This window comes from Zosterops lateralis, assembly GCF_965231275.1.
Source record: "Zosterops lateralis genome assembly, chromosome: Z".
NCBI lineage: Eukaryota > Metazoa > Chordata > Aves > Passeriformes > Zosteropidae > Zosterops > Zosterops lateralis.
The window spans coordinates 60,713,633-60,737,340 of NC_139800.1; the positions used below are offsets into that span (position 1 = coordinate 60,713,633).

Consider the following 23,708-nt stretch of genomic DNA (forward strand, 5'->3'; position numbering starts at 1 on the left):
GAGATCTGGCTACTTTTTGCTACCAGAGCAGTCCTTCTCTTAAGAAAAAGCACAAGAAGGACCTAATGCAAAGAGCATCTCAAGGATGGTGTCCCCAGTTTCTGTTGCCTGTGAAGGAAAGAAAAATGGAAAAAAAAGAAAGAGGGGAAAAAAAAAATCACAGGCTATGGATCGGGACAGAGATGGAGAGCAATAGGGTGACAGTCTGCTTTGTCTGCTCTTGTTTATTCTTAACCTCCTGCCATCATTTGTGGTTGCTGAAATTTGCTGAGTCTCACAGAGCTCTGTAAGGACTCGCTGCAGCCAAAGCTGTGGGGGGAATTGCAAGCTGTTTCTGAGTGCTGGGTCTGAAGTGCTTGCCCTCTGTCTCTCCCGGGTTCCTACCTTTGGTGTTCAACTCAGTATTTGTTTCTTTCCCAGCTAAGCTTGAAATACAGAAATAGGGCTTTCTTCATGTTTCCAGGATGACTGCACTGGAAGGAAGTGACAATCTTATTCTAGCTTAATACACACGTTTGGCAATTTTGGCTAACTGTCTATATTTTCAGTGCATTTTCAAGCTTAATGCCTCTCTTTTAAAATTGTGTGAATCTGTGCCCTTGAAACAAACAACAACAACTAATCAAAAAATGCTCCCCAAATCCAACAACAACAACCACCACTAAACCACCAAACCAAAAAAAAAAAAAAAAAAAAACCAAAAAACCCCAAAAAGCCCAACCCTAAGACCTTTTCTACCACTTACAGTGCTGAAATGAGAGGTAAAAATGGCACTTGTGTGGGAGTAGTTACAAGTGTGCTGAGAGCTATGCAAAATATTTATAGTGAATCCTGAGTATCCAAGCAAATCTGCTTTTTAAAGATGTGCCAAAGTGTGTGAACCTGTCAGGTAAGACTTAGCCAAGTTTAGACTAAATCAGAGCTGGGTGCAGTTTGCCAGAAAGAAATTTATGGCTTTGGCTTTGAGTAGAAGTTGCAAGATTCAGCATGGTGTTGGCATAGCTGGCTCTGCATAAAGAGAAATTTGGCAGTGTATACTAAAGTTTCAGATGAAACATTAGTATTAGGAAAACTTGTTCAAAATGCTGAAAGCACACTATTTTTTCCATTATTACAGAATATATTTGTAACCTGTTTATCTGTGCAATTAAAACGTTACCAAAAAATGAAAGCACTCAAAATAGGTATATCTCAGGGCAGACCTGTAAATGCATTTTCAATTTAATGATAGATACATGAATTATTACTTTTCTTCATTCCATTTTTTAAGGTGGCTTCTGTTCTAATGTGTGTGTGTGTGTGTGGTGGCAGTTGGTTGATTCAACAGGTGATGCCTGCCAATATCATATGGGTTTTGCAGTCCTGAATTGCATGTATTTATACTTGATTACTTTTTAAAATTTTTTTGCTTTTGATGTTAATTTTTAGGTCTTCAGCTGTAACTGACACAAATCTTGTCCTACAGAGCAAAATGGGGTATAAATGCCTAAGGAAGCAAGGTGCAGATAAGCCATAAACGTTCACAGTTAGAACTGTGATAAGATAAATTGCATGATTGATAAGAATTACAATGGTTTCATCAAAACTGACTCCTAATGGCAAATAAACATTCTAACACTTGATACACAGCGGGTCCAAAGTCTACTTACTAAGTGCAATAATCAGCTGATGAAGTTGCACTGCTACAGTTTTATAGCAATCTGAAGTCTAAGAAAAAGAATCACATTTAAGCAAAGGGTCTTTGATATATATTTCAAAGATTATTATTTCTGAAGAGCCATGGGTAGGAGAGGTTAAGTGATGGCTTAAGATGTATCATATGACTAAGATGATATTTCTGTCGTAATAGCAACAATAACAGATCTTCAATCTGCTCTCAAATTAAAATATGAATGAAGAAAATAATGGCAAAATAAAATGTACATTAAGGACTGCATAGAAAAATGCCATGGCTGCAATTTATCATAATTATCTCTAAAAACCAGGAAGGAAGGGAAGCAGAAAAGGAAGGAAAGCTTTCCTTGCAGAAAGAAATAGAGAATTATATGTTTTGTGTTTGCCACTTGGCTCACATTATTAATATTGCATGTATGAATATTCAGTTCCATAACTAATCAAAAATTATTAGGAAAGACAATATTAGATATTATCAAACTTATATTATGCATTGTACAATGGCACTGATTATGATTTCTTGAATATGATTCCTTTAATTTTGTGAGTATTTTCTTGCATTTTAGAGACTAGCTTTTGAACTTATATTAATCAGTCTGGTAATTTTCCCAAAAGGAGTAGGTACTTGTTATGTAAATCAGGGTTAATCCACAGCAGTCTTTGACCATCCATTGATGGAAAACAACATAAGAACTTCCCATAAATTAATGAAAACCCTAGGGAAGTTCACAAGAAATCAGCCAAGGCATTGAGTAGCACACCACCAGAAGTGGCAGCAGCACCCTGACCATTGACAACTATCCAAGAAGAGTGTGACCACTAAATTAACAAGAAAAAGACCTCCTAGGACTGGTTGCCAAGAGTAAATTAGCACAGTACAGACAGAGAATGAAAGAAGATCTCACCCTGATAAAATTAAAAATCTGAACTAAGACTAACCAAAGTGTAAACCACCATGCAGAAATTACAGTCATGACAAACAGAGTGTCAAAAGCTGATCCAAGTATGGACAACTCTTCTGTTGTCCAAGATATGTTTGTGTGCTTTATTGGGGTGTTTTTATCACCTGGCATGAATAGAGGTGTAGCTGTAAATATAGAAGTGGTGTTTTTAGCCACCCTGTTTTAAGGATCAGAATGAACCATTTCTGGTACTGAAATTTGTGGTCTGACCAAGAGGCCATCTTTCTTTAGAAGTTTGCTTTAAGTATTCTCCTTTAGAAAAGTAACTTTTAGTGAAATAGTCATGTGATGATAGTTAACAAACAAAATTTTCCAAATTAAATTAGGAACTCGAAGAGTGTCTCTCTAGAGTGCTGGCAGCTTTTATTAGTGCTGATACATACCCAGAAGCAGGTGCAGGAACTGCTAAAATGAAGTCATAAAATAACTTTTCATTCACAAATGTCCTGTTAAGATACTTTATTTTTATATATAGAAATACCATGCCTCTAAAACAGATTATAATATCTGAATGCATTTCTCCTTAAAAAAGAGGTTTTACAGTTTCAGGGTAGGGTATCTCAGAGATGGTTAAAGTACTTGTGGGAGAATTATTATGTATATTAGCTTAAAAAATAAGTCTAAAGCCTTGGTGTGTTTGTGTTTATTAGATAAATAAAAAAAATACTAAAATCACATGACACAGTAAATATATTTATTTTCTCTCTGTACATAAAAGGGACATGATGAAAAGATTTGTTGATTACCTACAGTCTGTTTTATCCTTACTCATTACTAGTAACAGAGTTAGCTCAGTTTTCAGGACATACTATAGTGTCATCACAGTAAGTTGGAGCACACAGAGGACAGAGGCAGAGAGACTGAGTGCTCAGTGTGCAGAGAAGGTTTTCTGTGGATCAGTCCTCCAGTTCTGCATGAGATCTCATGAGGTGTAAAATGTATTAATGTATTCTGTCCTAATTTACTAGCTTCCTGCAGCTGCTCCTCAGAATAAATCAATCAGTCTGTTGCAAAGGAGAACCCCCCTTGCATACATGCATGAACAAAGCCCTCTCACCAATTGTATTTTGTACATATATAACAGAAGAAAACCTCCCTTCTTCTTCTCTGGAGAAATTTCCACAGTGTCTTTGTCAGGTTTTTCCAGTGCTTAGTTACCCCCACATAAAATATGTTTTCCTCATATCCAGTTGGAACATTCCCCATTTCAACTTAGGGCTCTCTCTCCTTCTGTCACATCCCACTGCCTTTTCCATGACTGTCCCTTGTAAGGTGAGCTACCTGGCACAATCTAGAGCAACACTGAGATTTCTCCCACCTCACTGAAGAAAAATATCCCCTCAGACTTTTCCATGGGAGCTTTCTTTCAGACAGTTGTACCTGTGTTTATATGGATATTTTTTCCCTGACATAACAGTACGAAAGAGATAACAAGCCAGACCAGCTTGCTGAGATGAAATAGTAACAGCTTAATTGTTTTCCATCAGCAAGTATCAGTAAAATAATCAGCAGCCTTTTGAAGACAGTCTCTTGCAGGCTTTTTTCAAATAGGCACCATGTTTGAGAACTGTAAGTTGCCTGTTAGTGCTCCCTCCTTTGGAACCACTTAATTGTCTGCTTGAAGTAGTTCCCACCTTCCTTGACAGGAAATACATTACTACCACTTTTTTTCTTTTATATTTTATTGTGTCATTGTACTAACACTACTGTCACAATGTAACCATAAGTGAAATGGGGTTTAGTGTTTTATAAGTAATCCTGTGGACCCAGTTCACAGAATTTATGTAGAATTACAATTAAATCCTCCCGAGTCCTAGTTCTTCAGCTTAGTTGTTCAGTGTGCTTCCACGATGCCCAGGTCAAGCTCTTAGATTATCAGTCATTGCAATCTGGGACCCAAGATATTCTCATGGCCCCCAGCACATTCTTGTGAGTTGAAGAACATGACTCCCAATTTGTATGCAACAGCAAACATTACTGACACTAGACTGAAATTTTGGGGTTTAAGTTTTTGAGTTTAGGGTAGGTTTTTTGATGAAAACTTCTAAGAATAATAATAAAAAAAAAATTCCACAAATTTAACAGAGATATAATTGACTGTTAACTAATATCCACACCCTGACCAAACTATTTTCAATCCTTTTGGAGTGTGTAGGTTCCCAGCAGGCCTGTCTGCAGAAATTGACTATTCTCTTAATTTCATTCTTAGTCCAACCAGCAAAGACAAGGTCTGTGAGTCTCTGAAAAAGTACAGTAGTTCCATCTTAGCTAGAGTTGTTTATATGATAAACACAGAAAAGCATGTATTACAAGGCAAACAACCATATTTTCACAGCAGTTTTTACAGTGTTAAAGATTGAAGTGAAAAGAAACAAAAGTAAAGCCAAAAGCATGACAAAGGATAGTTGAATTCTCAGACTGGTGCTTTTGAAAATACCTACAGAAACTGTGAAAGCTGTGGTTGCACTGACACAACCTAGGTATCTGCGTACTGCCCATGCTCTTTCAGAGTAAATAGCCTGGCATGAAGAGAAACAGAAATCCATGTGATTTACTGCATGACATCTTCATGTGTATGGTCTTTGGAACCCAGTGCTATTTGGACAGGACTGTTTGACTTGTTTTGGCTTCCTGACCACCTTCCTGGGGGTTTTTAATAGGAACACAGGATTGTCAGAATATGATCCCAAAAACCTTTTGATGCTTCAAACAAAACCACAGTGATGGTACAAAAAACCTCACATCTACATAGCATTATGTTCTTGAGATTCTAGACTTGGAGAGGAATATAGGTGAAAGAAAGTTCCATCCTTTGTCCAGCCAAACAAGGAATTCTCTGCCCTGCAAGAATTCCTCTGTACATGTATTGCCTACTTAGGAATGTTAGGTATAAGCTTCTGTTTGTAACTCATTGCTGTAACAATTTACAAGATGGGAGAAGTAAAACACAATTTTTGGTTCTGCTATCTGTCTCAGCCTTTGACTTCTCCTGTCCTTAGGTATTAAAAAACCCTCCCTGTGTCTATGTGATTATCTTGGAAGGACCCAGAGGGGTTGTCTCATCATCCATCTGCAGAGAGTTACATCAGGACACAGACCAAGTTAAGGAGATAATTGCGACACTTTATTCCATGTGTATTTGTTTTAGAAAAGTGAATGTCCACACTTGAGGCTACACAGAAGAGTGACTTCTCATGGACCTTGTATAACAAAGCCTTGTGTCCATGCAATTTCAAAAGGCAGGGCTGTGCAGCATCTGCACCTAATGGTCTTTAATGATATTTCTTGAAAAGTACAAAGCCACTTGAAACGTGTGTGCAACGTTTGTGTCTAGGCCCTCAGAGGCTGAACTGGTAGAGGCTACTCTGAACTTTGTATTGTCACTATAATCTGTTCTTGGGGTTTTATCCTTTTCATATTCATAACAACTTAAAATAAGTTCATTTGCTGCCCCCATTATGTTTGACCTATGATAGAGTCCTTGAACTTGTTTATAAAACAAAAAGATATTTTACTTCCTTTTTAGTGTCTCAAACATGTGTTTGCATCTATTTTATGGAATAAATTTACTTATATGTATCACAAAGAAATTTCCTCTCAGTGAACTGCTCTGAGTTGTCATGATAAATAAAAAATAATCTGGAAAAGCAGGAACCTGTTTTCTCAAAATAGTTTTTTAGTGTTTTTTTTTGATAAAAAACTCACATGCTGGACGGTTTTATAGCACTTGTGTGAGAGTGTTTCCAATGTTTAACCAGCTGAGATTTAAATCCCGTTGAATTCCATTACCTTCTCTTATGTGTTACTTGGGACCAGACAACTTTGTAATTTCATTTTGACAATAGATATTATCAGTCTGTGTATCATGAAGTGCTGTTGAGTATTTACAATCTCTTATTTTTCAAGTATTTTCGAAATTCCTTTTGTTAGCAATTCACAAATATAATTAGATTAAACTCCTTATTATTTGTAATCCCAGTTAGTATTTCCATGCCAGCAGATATCTTTAAAATGAATTGTTCAGTTTAGTACAAGAGGCTTCAGGATTCCGAGAACAATGTGAATAAAAAATCCCATTGCAAATGTAATTATATTGCAGCAATTGGTAAGAATTAAGATTTTTTTCTCTGCTATTTTGGTGACCCCTTCTTTAGTAATTATTGAACAGGTTGATTTATCAGTTGAAGTGGATTATTTTCCCTCAGTACAAGTGCAACTTAAAAATTAAAGTAAGCCAGATTTCACAGGAAGAAGTTAAGTTACTGGATTTCTCTACAAACACAAGACATGGTTATAATACTTTACTTGGCTCAGTGTAAAGGTCAAAATTAGCAAGATTTAAAGAAGAATTGCAGAAGCATACAGCAGAGCTTTTGTTGTAATCAGAAATAAAAACCAGTGCTGAATTAGTGCATATCACAGAAAATCTGATTTATAGTTACAATATCTGTGACAGCAGCAGTGCAGTTTGCATGAGGTGAAGATTAAAAAAAACCAGCAGGTCAGTAAGAAAATGAAGAACTGTGGCTAAGGAATAGCAGCCAAATACTATTACAAAGGAGGGCTTTAACCTCGTTTTCACTGTTACGACAACTGTGAAACTCAAGTCGGTTTTGTTGGTTTTGGAGCCATGGCTTTCCTTTGCAACTCTGTAGGTTCAACCAAATAATAATTTTTGAATACTTACGTGTGTGTGTGTGTGTGTGTGTGTGTGTGTGTGTGTACATGTCTCTGTGTGTTTTTGCTGAAGAACTCAGGACATGAACTTGTAACTTTTAGATCTCTCTGATGGACAGTGATGCCATCCATTATTTTGCACAGAAAGTTCTGAACCAAGCTCCCGGCATTTCACAGGCTGATGTTCTCTTTCAATCTCTGTTTAAGGGTCTTTATGTCTTTGTGGTGTATTTTATCCTGCACAACCAACTTTGCTGTCCTGTGAAAGCAAGCTACACTGTAGACATGAATGGGCATACAACTCCAGGATCAGCTTTTTTCACACATGGCAGTGGTCTGCCAGCTGCAGGAGGAGAGATCAGCAAGTCCACACAGAACCTCATCAGTGCTATGGAAGAGGTAAGAGTGCTCTATAGTGCTCTATAGTCATTAAATTGTTTGTTGAAATGCACCAGGGTATTTCAGTATTAGTTCTTAAGTGTAATACATGGGAATGAGATGCTAAATATTATAGGTTGTCTTTTTTTGAGGGGGAGGGGTGGATAGGAACTTTTTTTTTTAATAACTTATTTTAATTACAAAAATTGTTATTTATCCATGTTATTCTTGTAACTTACTGTGCCCTGATAACATCTCACCTAGAGAATTTCCCCTTTCACACTTCACAGTTGGTTAAAGTGTCAAAAATAAGTCATGAGAAACCAAAATATCAGGTTAATTCTTTCAGCTTACTATAAGTTTTAGATGAGTTTTAAGTACCTAATTTCTCAGAGTTAGATGTTCAATACTTCTGGAAATTGCAATAAAGTTAGAAAAAAATTGGAATGGAATGGCATGGGAAAGGGAAAGGGAAAGGGAGTGGGAAAATGGAAAAAGGAAAAGGGGAAAGGGGAAAGGGGAAAGGGGAAAAGGAAGGTGTAGTAGCTTTATCCTGCCTGGATGCCAGGCACCCACTAAATTGTCTCTCTCATTTCCCTCTGCAACTGGACATTCATGACTTAAGGTCCAGGGGGGATCATTCACCAAACACCATCATGGGGAAAACAGGGAAAACAGGCTCAAATTTGAGATGTTAACTTAATTTATTGCTAACAAAATCAGAGAAGCATAATGGAAAAAAAAAAAAAAAAGAAAAAAAAAAAAATAAAAAAACCCCACACAAACAAAAAACACCACAACAACAACAACAAACTACCCACCTTAAAAACACCTTCCCCCCCACTCACTAACCCTCCCTCTTTCCCAAGTCTAATTCCTCCACAGCAGCACAGGGAGACATGGAATGGCGGTTATGGTCAGTTTTACAATAGTTTTGATGATTACTGCATTTCTGTGTCTTTTTAAATTCTGCAGGTGCCTGCAGACTGGGAGAGGGCATCCTTGCAGCCTGCTAGTCAAGCTAGTGCTGCCTTCAAACAGAGTCCACAAAATGGGAATGTTTTCCACCCTTCTGGAGGATTCAGTACCAGCTCATTAGTTGCTGATGAAGAATCACAAGAGTTTGATGACCTAATATTCGCTTTAAAGACTGGTGAGTGACTCTTCCCCTTGCCCCTCAAAGTTTGCTGTATTGCTGTGGTGTTACTCATCCTAATGGTACCACCATTCCATGAGATACGGGTAATGAGGTCTCTTAATATAACCTGATTTCCAATGAAAATTTTAAAGATCAGTAAACATGGGAATGTCTGATAGGACAACCAAAGAGGCCAAGGAATCCTACCTAATAAGATGTGGCAGGCACTAACCGAAGCCCACCCAGGCAAAGAACAAATGGACTTGATTTGTAGCAGGAGGTCACCTAAATGATCTTTAGGGATTAATGATCTCAGACCACTGAGCCTTGCAAGAGACAACAGTAAGGCATTAATGAGATTAAGTGACCTGGCACACCTAATTTCAGAAGCTTTTTCTCTTCAGTGATATCAAGAAAATTGAAAATGGATGGAAGACTGGGAATAATAAACAGGTATTTTTATTCAGTAAGTTCATAACTTAGCTGTATATACTAAGCCAGTGTATATTGCAGGAAATGCCTCTAATTATGGGGCCTAGAACATGTGAAGGGCACATTCCAGAGGAGGCCACGAAGGTGCTCAGAGGGCTGGAGTGCCTCTGCTATAAGGAAAGGCTGAGAGAGTTGGGGTTGTCAGCCTGGAGAAGGGTCACTGAGGAGAGCTTTCAGTCACTTCCAATACCTAAAGGGGCTACAGGAGAGCTGGAGAGGGACTTTTGACAAGGCTATGGTGTGACCATGATAAGGGGGAATGGCTTTGAACTGAAAGATGCATGTTTAGATTAGGTATTAGGAAGGGATTCTTCCCTGTGAAGGTGGGGAGGCCCTGGCACACGTTACCCAGAGAAGCTGTGGCTGCCCAATCCTTAGAGGTGTTCAAGGCCAGATTTTATGGGGCTCTGAGCAACCTGATCTAGTGGAAGGTGTTCCTGCCCATGGCAAGAGGTTGGAAATAGATGGTCTTTAAGGTCTCTTCCAACCCAAACCATTCTATGTTCTGTGAAAATCTGTTTTATACTTATTAATTTTTCTAGACATTTTGCAGACTAGTTCTACTTTGCTAGCAATTTTTTTTCAAGACTTTTGTAGCAAGATGCGGAAGTTATAGATGCAAACCTTTTTTTACGTATGTAAGAAGGTAGCTTTTACTTTTTAACTTCTTGAACACTATGAAGAAAATCAGATAATTCATAGAAAGTTAAAACATGAAACCATCTACATCTAATGTTCCTACTAATACACAATATTTACTGCTTAAGTAAATCAGTTGGCATCAGTAAACTGTAGAAGACAAGAGTCTTAGGTCATGAAGAATAACCTAGGCAACAGCCATAGTTGAAATATAATACAATTCAACACATATTCAGCACTTAGTTACTTCAGTTACTTTTTCCTAGGTCTTCAAGCTCCATCCCTAGTTAACTTGTTTTAAGTCCTTTGAGAAAGTAGGTCTAAAACCAATTTTTTATTTTCTTGCCTAAATTCTATTATTGCCTTATTTATTAATATTTTATTAAAATTTGGTTTTAATGAGCATTTCTTATTAATGTGATTTGAAGCAGTGACCTCAGGCCATTGTTGGAGAAAAATATTTTATTTACATTACTGATTCAAGTAATGCCTAACAATTTTACACCAATGCTTGTTCTTGTGCCCACACAATGTCCCCACAAGTTACAAGAGTAAAAAAATCCATAATTGCTAAACCAGACCAGTTGTCCCATCTGGTTTCAGGTTCATATTTGAACAAGATGAACTGAAGAGGTGGTATAGAAGGTTAGAGCTTCTTTGACCAGTAAAGTAAATGTTTACCAGCTATTGTCTCAGACACAACCTCTAGCTCAACACATACTTTTATCCTTTAAAAAACCCCAAAACCAAAACAAAACAACCCCTCCCCCAAAAAAAAAACCAAAAAAAAACCCCAAAACAAAACAAAACAAAAAGCCCAAAACAAACAACTCTACCTTTTCAGTAACTAAAAATCTATTTTATTAATCCTGACATGTTCTCCAGTTCATTTCAGTGCATGGCTGAGGAAAGAGAGGCAGGGAATAACATAGAAGTAATAAAAAGAGAGATGAGGTGGTGAAAAGCTGGATTTTTTTTCTCTGTTTAGCAATATGGATCTATGTTGCTAAAGTATTCACTGTGCTGTGGTCTAACAGGAGTTTTATGATAATAGTTAAGCCAGCAGACACTCATGAAATGAACTCATCTCGTAGTCTCTCAGCACCACATTTCTTCCTCTCTTGCATCATTGCTTATGCTCACATGAAACCACAAGAAGTCAGGTTAGATTTCTCCTTCTTCTTCCTTTCCCTTCTCTCTGTCACTCTACATCAGTTAGTCTGATGCCCTTTGAGCACTAGTCCTGACTCCACAAAGTGGTCATTGGCAATGGGAAGACAAGGACCTCTTCTCTAAACAGGCTAACATGTATAGACAGCTAAGATGCCTTTTTGCTGAATTGCTCTTGCCTGTAATTTGGTGTGTGAGGTGCTTCTCAAACCCACTTAAAAGAGATTTTATTTCAGAAGGCTAAGAATTCCTCATTCTGGAAGAGTAGGGAGAAGGTGATTTCCCCCCCACATTAGCTAGTTTTATCACTGCTAAACTGGAGGGGTGTTGCTTTTGGAGGAAGATTAGAAATACTGTTGTTTGAATTGTGATAAACTGAAACAGGACCTTCTATTATCTGTGTTCCCTAAAATTGCCAATCTATACTAAAACTTATCTGTAGCAGTACTCCCACTCTGAGGGCTGACTGAGGATCAGCACTGATTAGCAGAAGATATATAAAAATGTTTTTATGTCCCTTTGTGCTTCATCTGATCTTTCTGCTCAGTTCTGAGCTTTCTGAAGGTGACTTTAACTTATGCTCATAGGGCATAATTTTGTAGCCACAAGGTTTAATCTGGCATCCAAGATCAATGGGAATGAGTATAATCATAGCAAAGCTAAAATTTCATTCCTCCCCTCCTGCCACTCTCAGCTGTAGAAATGAAGACAGATTTAAAAAAAAAAAAATCAACCAGCCCTCCACAGAACAACTTTGTTTTTAACTTGTCAGTGTTTAGTAATTTGCAGTGTGCAGTACAGCCCCACAAAATAGTTGTGCTGGCACACTCGGCCTTGTTGCTAGAGGAATGTGTCATAGAACTGTGCACTTAGCCCTTAGTTCCACAGTCATTAATGCTGGGCCTAATTACAGATTAACCTGAAATACAGGCTGGGTCAGATGGAGGCATACAACTGCAGTTCTAGCAAATCAGGTGTCCACCTGATTGTGCTTTTTCTTAGCCACCTGTTATTCTAGCTTTTTTGCAAGTATCACGTGGTGATAGGGTTTTCTGTTTCATGAGAGAAATCCAGTGTGCTTCTTATATCATACAGCTATTGTATTTGAATGTCTTACCAAGTAGTTCCTTCTTTCCATCAAATATGCTCATGTCCATACAGATATACATAGTTAAGGATTCACTCTGCTCAATACATCACATAATTTCTTTTATTTTGGAGATCTTTTGGAAGGCAGTCCAGCTCCAAAGTAGCTTATGTGAAGGAAGTAATAAAACAATTGTGGTAGGAAAAGTAATTTAGGGACGTGTCCTGCTCATTGACATGTGCCAAAATCAGGTTGGGTTTTTATGTTTATGAATTTGTATTTATTTATTTTATTTTATTTATTTTATGGCTCTTATAATGATTCAGACAGCTTCTGTTGAGAAAGTTAGTTATTTATGAATTAGTTTTTGTCAACTTCATTGATTAACTTTAAAAGTCTACAATTTTGGACTAGATCTCATTTTTCCTCTGATTTCTTGGGCAAGGTTTATATTGATAGGCAATTTAGTAAGACCTTTGCCTTCCCGATTGCAACAGAGTCATATGTTATTGTCATTGAGGATGAAGCCCAATATACCAGAATTCCCTGAGGACTTCTACTCTGGTTAGGGCTGGGCAGTTAGAAAAGGAGCCAACAAGAATAAAAGTAGATGCAATCTGTCCCAAACCAGCAAGCTGCCCATCAGCATTTCTCTAAAGCACAAATACTTTTACTTTTTACTAAAAGTAAATAATGCTCTATAAATGCATGATACTTTACTGATTTCTGAGCTTCCATTTATATATTACAAATACTCCTGTCCTCTCCCTTTCTGTGATGGACAAAACCAATTAATTCTGTTGGATGACATGTGAAACCAAAATGCAGCGAAGTCTTTGAGGGAGGCCCAAACTCCTACAGGGGGGACGGGTGACCCACTGTGGTACCATCCAGGTATATATTACCCTGCTACATTCATACCTTAGCGTGTTTTTACTCTTAACAGAGGCAAATATTCTGATAAATATTATATAAATATTCCAGTATTTCTTTAATATAATGCAAATATGCTAATGATTCTCTGATATGGAAAATAACTGAAAAAATCTACTAAATTAAAAATCTCACACAAATACAGCTGTTACAATAACAATGATATATAAAAAGATTCATTATTTTCAATCTTATGCAGCTAGAGTTCCAAAGTCGGCATTTTTTAAACCTTGGTGACACCACTGAAGGTGCCTGATTTAAAAGTGAAGCATCTCATGTGGCCATTCTGAACCAGAGGAACATTTGAAATTTAATTCTGAAAGGTGTTTAGTGCAGCATCCTGGAGACTCTCTATTACAGGGCATATAGACTGTAGGCAAAGTCCCTGCCTTATCATCCTACATAATTTCTGTTCTGTGAGGCTCACTTCAAAGGAAAAAGAAAAGAAAAGAAAAGAAAAGAAAAGAAAAGAAAAGAAAAGAAAAGAAAAGAAAAGAAAAGAAAAGAAAAGAAAAGAAAAGAAAAGAAAAGAAAAGAAAAGAAAAGAAAAGAAAAGAAAAGAAAAGAAAAGAAAAGAAAAGAAAAGAAAAGAAAAGAAAAAAGGGAAGGAGGGAAAGATAGCTAGTTTGTATATTCATGGAGTTTCTCATCTGTGGTTGTCACACGTATGTTACCTGATGCCCATTGAGTGTGACTGTGCAATACTCAGTAAGCATTTTTAGTTCAATCTGAACATTACTTATAGAAGTCTGAATGTCTGTTGGTTTCATTACTGTGAACTTAGAACCCTGAAAAAAGAATTAAATTTGGTTTGTGTAGCTTATTCATATACATTCCACACATATAATAAAATCATGACTGATTAAGCAAGATATAAGTGTTTGAGAGAAAAAAAACTTTTTCCAAAGATTTGACTACATTACTTACAAAACAAACTCCGTCTCCCTTAAAATGTTTTAGTGAAAGTCTGAGCTATCTCTGAGTAAGCAGATGATAACAGCTGGTGCTCCAGGGCACGTAGGGATGCACTGGTGTAGCCCTTCACCAGCAGATGTCAGTGGAGGAACCTCTCTAGGTTTGAAGACTGAGCTGCGACTTTTCAGTTTACAGCTACTCCTTGCATACAAAAAGAAAAGAAAGAAAGGCTTCATTTTTATGCATGTTTTTCTTCAAATAGTTCTTTCACAAAGTGGGGAAAAGTAATACTCCCTGCTACATACCTGCCATCCTACCACTAATGTCTAGATGAGTGCATGCTTTTTGGGATCTGATTGAGTTTAAATTCCACTCTAATCTGAGAACACAATGGACCAATGAACTCTGTGAAACTCCATTGTGTAAACAGTCATACTCTTTCCAGCCTGCCGACTGTTTGGTAAGCTGGTATCCTGGTTACATTTCAGTTCTTATTCCTAAAAAGGATCAGCTCTAACATAGTTTGTCTTTGCAGCATCAGCAGAACAAGGCCCCTGTAAACTTTAAGTACCCAGTTTCAGTCTCTGACCTACCTAGTTCCTGATAAGAACCTTTGTAACAAAAAAGATCTCTGACTTGGCACAGAGCATGGACCAAACTTGCACGTATATGACATTTAAAAATATACATAATGTAATACCATTGTACCAATACCCAATCGTTTTGTAGTGCCTAGCAAAAGATTCTTAAAAAAACCCCATGCTAAATTATTTCCACTTTACCAGTATAGCCACCAGTTAAACAAATATCTTTCTAACACCAATAGTCAATGTTCACCATGAAATCTGAGCCCAGGGTGATCATATTTATGATGTCAAATGGTTTTAAATAATGGGAAGTTTCAGTTTTTGGAATTTTTACCCTTTTCAGGTTGACTAAATGTCTTAAATGCATTCCACTGTTATTATGTTACACAAGAAGTTTTGTTCTTCATTTGAAGCATTTTATTTACTTCATGGTTTGCATTTGATCTTCCATGCCCATGTAGTAAATACAGCAGTCTGATTCATCTTCTCTATTACAATCAGGTTTCTTTTCTAAAACAATTAAATATCAAAAAAATCGAAACAACTTGTTTAAATAATTTCTGTTTTTCCCAGGACGTTCAAGCACCTTTTTTGATATTAGGATTCGGCTCAATGAAAAGATTAAATGTGCATACAAATTTAAATCAACTTCAATACATTTATAAACAAGTATTTTAATAATTCAGATCCTAATCTTGACTTTGTTATTGTATCTCTGTATGTTGATGGATTTTTAGTCCTATCATACTCTGGCAGTAGTTGTTGGTTTCTCAAGAGCTTGGATCATGCAGATCTCAGGACTCATCAGTGTCAGTGAATATTCCCTCCATGACTCAAGCACCAAAACCAGGTGTAAAAAGGATCACGGTGCAGCTCACTCACTTTCCCCCTGGATTATGTAGGGCATGGATCCTAGTTTGGCCCCTACCAGGACTTTGTCCAGACCTCTGCAGGGAAACTTGACTAGTCCTACTTTTTGCACAGGTTCTCTGGACCAAACTCCTTATTCAAGATTTCAGCCTGACTTCCCACAGCAAAGAGCATCTCACTGCTGCCCACTTTACAGCGCTTTTTTTTCTGCTTGAGGCATGGTGGATGGAAGGGTGCCAAGAGCAAACTTTGTAAAAGTGGAACAACAGAGAGCATAGAAAAAGATGAATGAACTAAAAAAAAAAAAAAAAAAAAAAAAAAAAAAAAAACAAAACCTACTCTTTTCTTTTGTCAAACAAACCAAAAACTGGAATGTCAGCTGAGGTAGAAATAAGAGATGCACTGCACACATGATAAAAACTCTAGAAAATATTTTTCAGTATGAAATGCAAATCACTGCCTCTCCCAGCATTACCCTGTTCAGGGCTGTTTTGAGCCAGATGTCATTCTTTTGTAACTACCTCAAACTGCATGTAGTTGCAGATCTGCTTCTGCCCAAAACAAATTACTTCCCTCATGATTTGTTAAATGACATTGCTGCAGGATCATGCCTGAAAGTAATTTGTATTGAAATCCTCATGCCTCATTATACTGACATGCAGTTCTCAACAAATTTAAAGCCTAGACACCCTGAGCCCTCAAAACTCATGTATTGTGCAGAGTTTATTCTACAGCACAAGGAGTGGAGCTGAAAAAACACTTAAGTTTATAATTCTAACAGATCTTTTGTGACAAAATGTTCTGAAAAAGATTTTGCATTTCATAAAAATTAATGGAGGATTGTGCATCTTCACACTGATCAACTCAAATGTCCCCCATAAAAAAAGCCCAAATGAAATTTCCATCAAACAAATAGGAAGCAAGAAGCTAGCAGAAATCCTAGGACAAAAGAATAGAGAGGATGGCCTCCTGAGGTCCCTTCTAGACATGTTTTAGGGGTTTCCTTGGACCAAACTCTAGTATTATCTTCCAGTAGAAGTAAAACTTAATGCACCAGTTTATGCCAAATGTGGATTTAAAGAATATTTGGTCAGCATCTTTTCTCATGTTAAAATTACTGTCCTATTAAGACAGCTGGAATTATGGTTTAACTTGGAAATTGTATCATTAAAAATCAGTTCTTTATGAGGAAGTCCATGGAAATACCAGACTCTTACAGCCAGACCATGAACCCAGTCTTAGCCAGGCCTTGATTTATGCTTTTTTGATTTCAAGGTAGCCTCTAAATAGCTATTGTACCACTTACTGGGCCAAAAAAAGTGAATAACAGTGGAATTATGAAAAAGCATATCTGGATGGTACAAAGCTATGTCAGCTAATGTTATAATCCCTGGATTCAGAATGGTAGACTAGTAAGAGGAAACTTGCCATGTGGTTGCAGGGTGGGGAGACATTTCAATAATCAGAATAAGGCAGAGTGGGACAAGATATCCCCATTTCTGTGTCAAAATCTCATTCTCACTGATTCTTATTGTTTTTGTTTTTTCTCTGTTTTAGGTGCAGGTCTCAGTGTCAGTGATAACGAGTCTTGCCATGGTAGCCAGGATGGCGGCAGCATGGCCAACTCTCAGATCGTAGAGCTTAGAAGAATACCCATAGCTGACACTCACCTCTAACTCCACAGCTTGCTTGGGTTTTTGTTGTTGTGGTTTTTTTATCCAAGCCTCAGTATTTTTATATTTGTACTTCCTTTTGCACTAAAACACTATATGAAACTAGTAGAATGCTGTTATCTTTACTGAATGTTTAACAAGGAATGTTTGCTTGAGGTTTTGTATATCAGAAAAAAACCTGTAAATTTTTTACAGTCGGTGAGCATCAATAGATACCATGGCAATTGGCCTAGATTTGTATCTTGTAAGTAGATGATACATTTCATAAACTGTAGCTTTTTTAAATTAACCTGTACATTAACACTGATTAATAAAGCAGTAGAGTCTGTTTGATACAAACCAGTCTGTTATTTCTCCTTACTGTTTATGAAGAGAAAAGGTGATGCAGACACCCTGTTGAATAGGAAAGCATTCTAGTGGCAGTTTTTCTAAATTTCCTAAGCTGCACTCTTCTCACGTTTTTTGAGTACCCAAATATATGAATAAATTCAAATAAAGTCACAAGCCTTGACCCAAAGAGCTTGTGTAATTTAAATTGTGACATGACCAATATGTGATGATCTGAAACACACAGAGGGAAGGGGAGATGAAGAACAATAGTGAAACCACTAGCAGCTGTGTGCTTTTAACTTCTTTACCTTGCTGGTTTCATATATTAAGCTCTCTCACTCATTTCACAGTCAAAAATAAGGGGAATTCCAAAGAGTTGTATTTTCTGTTGATCTTCATGTAGATATTCCTGTTCCGATTGAAGGGTTCAAGTATTGCATTACACAGTTAGATCAGTAATCTGGGGCCATAAATGAGCAAGAAAAGTTCCTCTCTTGGAAGAAAAAAAATAACAGAGGAAGTATTTTAGAACTGAGGGGGGAGGCAAGCTGATCTTGTAGGAATTATTAACTCTGCTTGTGCACAGATAGTCTGTTAGAAAAACACATTAAATCAGGAGACCAAGGGAATTTTTCTCTGAACATTTCTCAGTGTAGTATAGATGTACTGTAAATGAGAGAGCAAGCATTTTATACTTTCCTCAGGAACTTGCCTAAAGGCTTCACACTGGGTAAGGTCTGAGCAATGACCTCTTCTTTTAAAAGAAAACTTTTCTTACAGAAATCTTTCCATGAATTTTTCTATGATATGCAAATTTTGCTGTATCCAAATAACTGTTGAGCTTAAAAAAAGCCAAAACCAACAAAATAAACAAGTTCCACCTCTGCTGCACAGTTCTGTAACAGCTAATAGGACTGCACAGCTTATAGTCATTACCTGTATCCAAGAGAAACAACAACTTTAAGGTCTAATGCTGCAAAAGCCTTGACAGATGCAGAAAGCTATTTCTACTCAGGAAAACCCTTAAACAAGTGCTATTTAATTATATATTTGAATTGAGAAATAATATGTCTTCATAAAACTAGTATGTTATCTGCTGTATTAAGACTAACATTTCTGCCTCACGGGAATTTTATTAGCTCTTTATACTGGTCATGGTATAGACGGAACAAAGCCAAATCTTTTTGGTAAATGTCAGAGTTAATGTGAGGTAGAAGGTGGGATTGGGGGACAGTACATGAGCCTTTCCCCACTGTAGACAATGCAAAGGGCTGTCAGGAAGATGCTGAGCAGAAGGGGCAGCTGTTAAAACTGAGTGCAGTGAATCACAATGCATGTATAAATGCATACAGATGTATAAAGTGGGCAATTTTATGCAAAAGTGAGCCATCAAAGCAAATGTTAATTTTTTTTCCCCCTCAAAATACACCTGATGAAAAGGGACTTTCTGAGTTCTTGAGTGAACTGCAAGTATTGAAATACGTCTGGAGTTAAAATGGGGTTTGGTTAAAATGGGGTTACCATATTTTGCAATATGGTACTTTTTTTGTTTTATTCACAGGAAACCTGGCTCATTCTTCCTGAATAAACTGAGATGAAGTAAACCTTGTTAGTGCTGATCCTTCTCATCTACCCACTAAAGGCTTAATGTGAAGCCTGGCCTTACAGAACTATTGCAACACTTGCTCGGTTGTGAGCAAGTCAGGGCTGTAACAGATGTTTCATTACTCACAGTACATGCTACTACATGCCGTGAGAAAGCTTATAAAAGGATGTTTGTTTGATTTGACTCATCACCATAAATGTTAATACTTTATGTCACTTCAAATTGTTGCACAACTGGCCTGGTTAGGGATTTACTGTAAATGCATCAGCGTTTTCAGAGCAGATCAGTAGGATGGCATCTGCTGCCAGCATTTTCTGAATTTTAAATCTCTAGGTGGTACTCACATGGTTTAAGGTCATGAGACAAATTTCGTTATTGTTCTAAAACCAATCTTTTTTTAGCAGAAAATATTCTGCCTGTAGGAGATTCAGTGGTTTGAAAAAACGAGTCTCTCTCAGCCCCTTTTTACTATTCCTTGGACAGGAGGAGAGCAGCTGTGTGCCTGAGTCAGGAGTGCCCAGCAGCCACACCTGGGCAAGACCAGCGCCTTTACACTTGGTGTTACTTAACCCAACCAGACCCAATGCCTCCTGCAGCCCCTTGATCTTAGGAATTATTTAAAATTTGACTGAGAGTGTAAACATTTCTTTGATTCTATGAGGTGAAATAATCCGCAGCTATGTGTCTTTCAAACCAAGCATTACCACACAGCCTGCCATGCTGACTGGCTCATACCAGGCTTTGCTTTAACCCTCTGTAGGGAAAAACATTTGCTGCCTTTTTTGTTTGCTTCTAAAGAAGATAATTTCACCCTAAGAGGCCATTTTAAGTATTTCAAAGGGTAGAAGGAGTTGTAGCTAATATTTACTCTATTTAATATTAATACTTAATATCATATTAAGCAGTATTTACTATAGTATTTAATTGAATGTATCTATAATATATTTCAATTATTATTTAATACTATAATAAGATATGCTCTATGCAATACTGTAATATATAATTGTTTATATATAATTTATTATATTTCTTAGGTATTATACTGTTATAATTTAATATTATATAATAATACTTAATCTATAACATTTTACAGTTCACTGTGTGAACTTTCCAGATAAATTTCACTTAAAACTACTTGCATGTATATGTAGGTCAGATGGATGAGAGGACGTGTTTCAGGAGTTTGTTACTGCTCACATGCCAATATAATTCACCTCTTTTGAAAGATGTCAATGTATTTCACATTCAAATGCATAACCGGTGAAAAAGGTTCAACAGATATCTTTTAGGTGATGTTTAAAAGAAAGCCACTGGTTTCACTTTTCTTACTGTATAGCAAAAATAAAGCTCCATGTCAGTGACTTGAACGGAACTATTCAGATTACTAATTTCTTCAGAACCCAGCTGAGGGCCCCAATACATTCATGTTCTGTCTCTACCATGCAAATTCTACATCTAAAGTCATCCTGCTGAGGATTCTGCAGTGAGAGCTTTGATCTGCAAAGGATTAGATTATATTGGTATCTTTACAGCAATATAGTGCCCATGTGCTCAACATAAAATTATGTTAAATTGACTGATCATGTCAGGATCATGGTTAGACTGGAAAATTGCTTAAATTCAGGCATACCCTGCCATCAGATGCTTTTCACTATAGCTCGGTTTATGCTCTGGCCCTTGGGCTACTACTGTAGATTCTGTTTCACCAGCACTAGCATAAACCACTAAGAAATCAGAATGTATTTCAGATTTGCGGCAGGAGAATTTGCTCCTGTGTTACTTTTACTGACAGTAACGTGTGAAAGGAGAATATGAAAGTTCAGGCTTATCTGTTCAATATGTTGTTCCGTTAATTTTCACAGAAAAACATTCAAGAAGAATTTTCACTTCTAATTTCATGATTCAAAATTATCTTCTCTACAATAAATACATTGTAATAATTACAGTGTAACTCTCTGATACACAATAAATAAATGGAAATAATTGCAATGTAATACTCAAGCATTATTGAACTAAATACCTGGGACTGATAATATGCTGAAACTGAGAAGACAGTTTATTTAAACTAGCCTAAAAAGTTAGGTCAAAGTTAGGCTTGGTTGGTTTTAATCAAGTCAAGGTTGCGTTCGTGATAATTACAGCATTTTTACATGACGACAAGGTTTGGAGGAAAATCTATATTCTTATGTCTTCTAATGACGTCTGAGGTAAAAACAGAAGGATTTTGACTGGAGCTGTTTTCCTCCAACTCAGCAGGTAGGCTTTGAAGATGGTGTGTTAAATGCCTGTGCTATAGCACCACTGATCTGAACACACAGTGACTTTGCCCAGTCTCAAAAATCTGTCTTCTTCAGTGTGCCTTTACACTTCATGAACGAGTACGTGTCACCATGTGCAGACAGACAAAAAATAATTATAGGATACAATAATACAGAGATATAGATATGGATGTGGATACAGGTATTGATATAGGTAGATGTAGCTAGATGTAGATGTAGATGTAGATGTAGATGTAGATGTAGATGTAGATATAGATATATAGACATAGATATAGATGGAGAGATGTATGATAGGAATAAGTTCTGTTTCCGTCTGGGAGCTAAAACATTGTGGTTATGAAATGGGTTTCTCTGGAAACTTCTTGGCTACTGTTTTGTAATTCCTGAATCAAAGTTAAGCTTGTGATTTCCTAATTACCTGACTGGAAAGAGTCAGGCATGGGATATAGAGTTGCTAAAAGGGGAGCAAGGTAAGGGAATGCACAAAATCTCCCTTTGCACTTAGCCTCACACAGCCCACAAGCTATGTGATGGATGTGCTGCACAACCTGCCATCTGTTTATGCCTTGGGTCTGTCTGTTCCCCATGGTAGGGAAGCCAAGGAACAAAGATTTACCATCTGGCAAAGACCAGGTGGGTGAATGAATTTCTTCTTGATATGTACACAGGACCATAATTCTTTTTGATTTGAGAGAACAGCGTGTCCTGGAGACTGGGACAGGGCAAGAGGAGAAGAATGGCCAAACACTGACCTCACTCCAAATCCTTGATGAATCCTGACAAAGGGAGGTAGTGAGAGTTGTTTCTCCTTGCATGAGTGCAGGAGGATGACACTACTAGCTCCCCTCCAAGGCTGTGGCACACAGGAAGCATCTGCACTAGCTACTGAAACGGGACTTGGACTCTATTGTTTCAGAGTCTAATTGAGAGCTCTTTGAGTCTGTTCTCCATGTCACAGATGCTGTTTATTCCTTTCAGCAAATATATAAAAATACCCCATCAACTAACTTTCTTCTGCTGAAGAAGTGATTTCCTCCCTGAGCTCCTGCATGCCCAGCACCTCAGTTACCCACATTACTTCCCAAAGAGACTTGTTATTCTCTTTTTCCTTCCAGACCATTGTAAAGACATAATGCCAGTTAAGAATCTTCTGGTTTTCTGTATTTCTTGTAAGAAGTAACAGGTTTCCTTCTAAATTTTTATTGTTCTACAATTACCATGTTTTGTACCTTCTGTTGTTTAAGGCCTAAGGAGTCATGTATTCCTCCAGCAAAATACACTTGGGAGCATCCTCATGGTTGAACATGTGCCTATTTTGACTGTTCAGGTGGCACAGTTCACTGGTTGGTGTGACTCCACTCACATGGATCCTGTGTCCAGCTACTGTCTGTTGTACGTTTAATAAATCCAGTTTTAACTGGGACTTCCTGCAAGTATTGGAACATGCACGGTCAGTTGTGGTGCACTAATGAATACAGCTGAGGAACATAAGTGAAGAGGATAAACTTTATTGTCTTCCTTTTCTTTTGTTTTTAATCGCCCAATTGCTTTCTATTGTTCCCACAACATGATGCTTTGCCTTCTGATACAGCAGTGTGTAAAGACCCGGAGTACCCAAGGCAAGGGCTCTGATCCTTCTCTGAGGATCATTCTTGCATCTTGAGAGCCAGACTTAATAAGAATGATTTTGTTTTGCAGGGCTAAGGCACATTTTAGCGCTAAGAGTGTATTACTCCTTAAATTCATTGCTGGCAGAAGACCACTGTTGCACATTGGAAGACCTCTAATCCTGATCCTTAAAGGACTAAGGATTAGGATTAGAATACCTCACATCCTGTTTTTTAGTGTACTAAGGATTAGGATAAGGTCTGACCTATGGCAGTCGTGTGGACCCCTACTTTGTCAACAGCAAGGAAACAGCCTGCCTACCTTAAAAATCATGCTCTGCTGCAGAGTGCAGGGCAAGAACAAGCCAGGCAAATGCCAGGCAGTTACTAACAAGCCTTTTGGCTTGTAGTGGAATGGCCCATTACAAACACTGGGTGATTGATGTTAAAGATAATCCTCGGAGCATGTAAAAGAATCCTATGTAGCCTCAGGAGATGGACAGCTAAATCCTCGGAGCCAGTATACAGTTATGCCATCTGACCCTGGGGATACAGAACTTGTTTTTGAAATCAGCATGCTTTAGAGGAGAAAGTAAATGTCAAAACTTGGTCTTCTAACCCAGAAAAAGACCCTTGGATACTCATGAAAACAATATTTTATCCAAAGGAAACAGAAGTTAAGGTTTTCTCC

At 37.5% G+C, this 23,708-nt stretch overlaps 1 protein-coding gene across 1 annotated transcript in view; it reads left to right on the forward strand.

Moving 5' to 3' along the window:
* Window positions 1-17,507, forward strand: part of ADGRV1 (adhesion G protein-coupled receptor V1) — a 266,979-nt gene extending 249,472 nt beyond the window's left edge. Inside the window, exons 89-91 of the mRNA XM_083883524.1 lie at window positions 7,521-7,712; window positions 8,667-8,844; window positions 17,080-17,507. Coding sequence (XP_083739650.1) covers window positions 7,521-7,712; window positions 8,667-8,844; window positions 17,080-17,198 — 489 coding nt within the window. The 3' untranslated portion in view covers window positions 17,199-17,507. The remainder of the gene's footprint in view (window positions 1-7,520; window positions 7,713-8,666; window positions 8,845-17,079) is intronic.
* The last annotated feature ends 6,201 nt before the right edge of the window (window positions 17,508-23,708 follow it).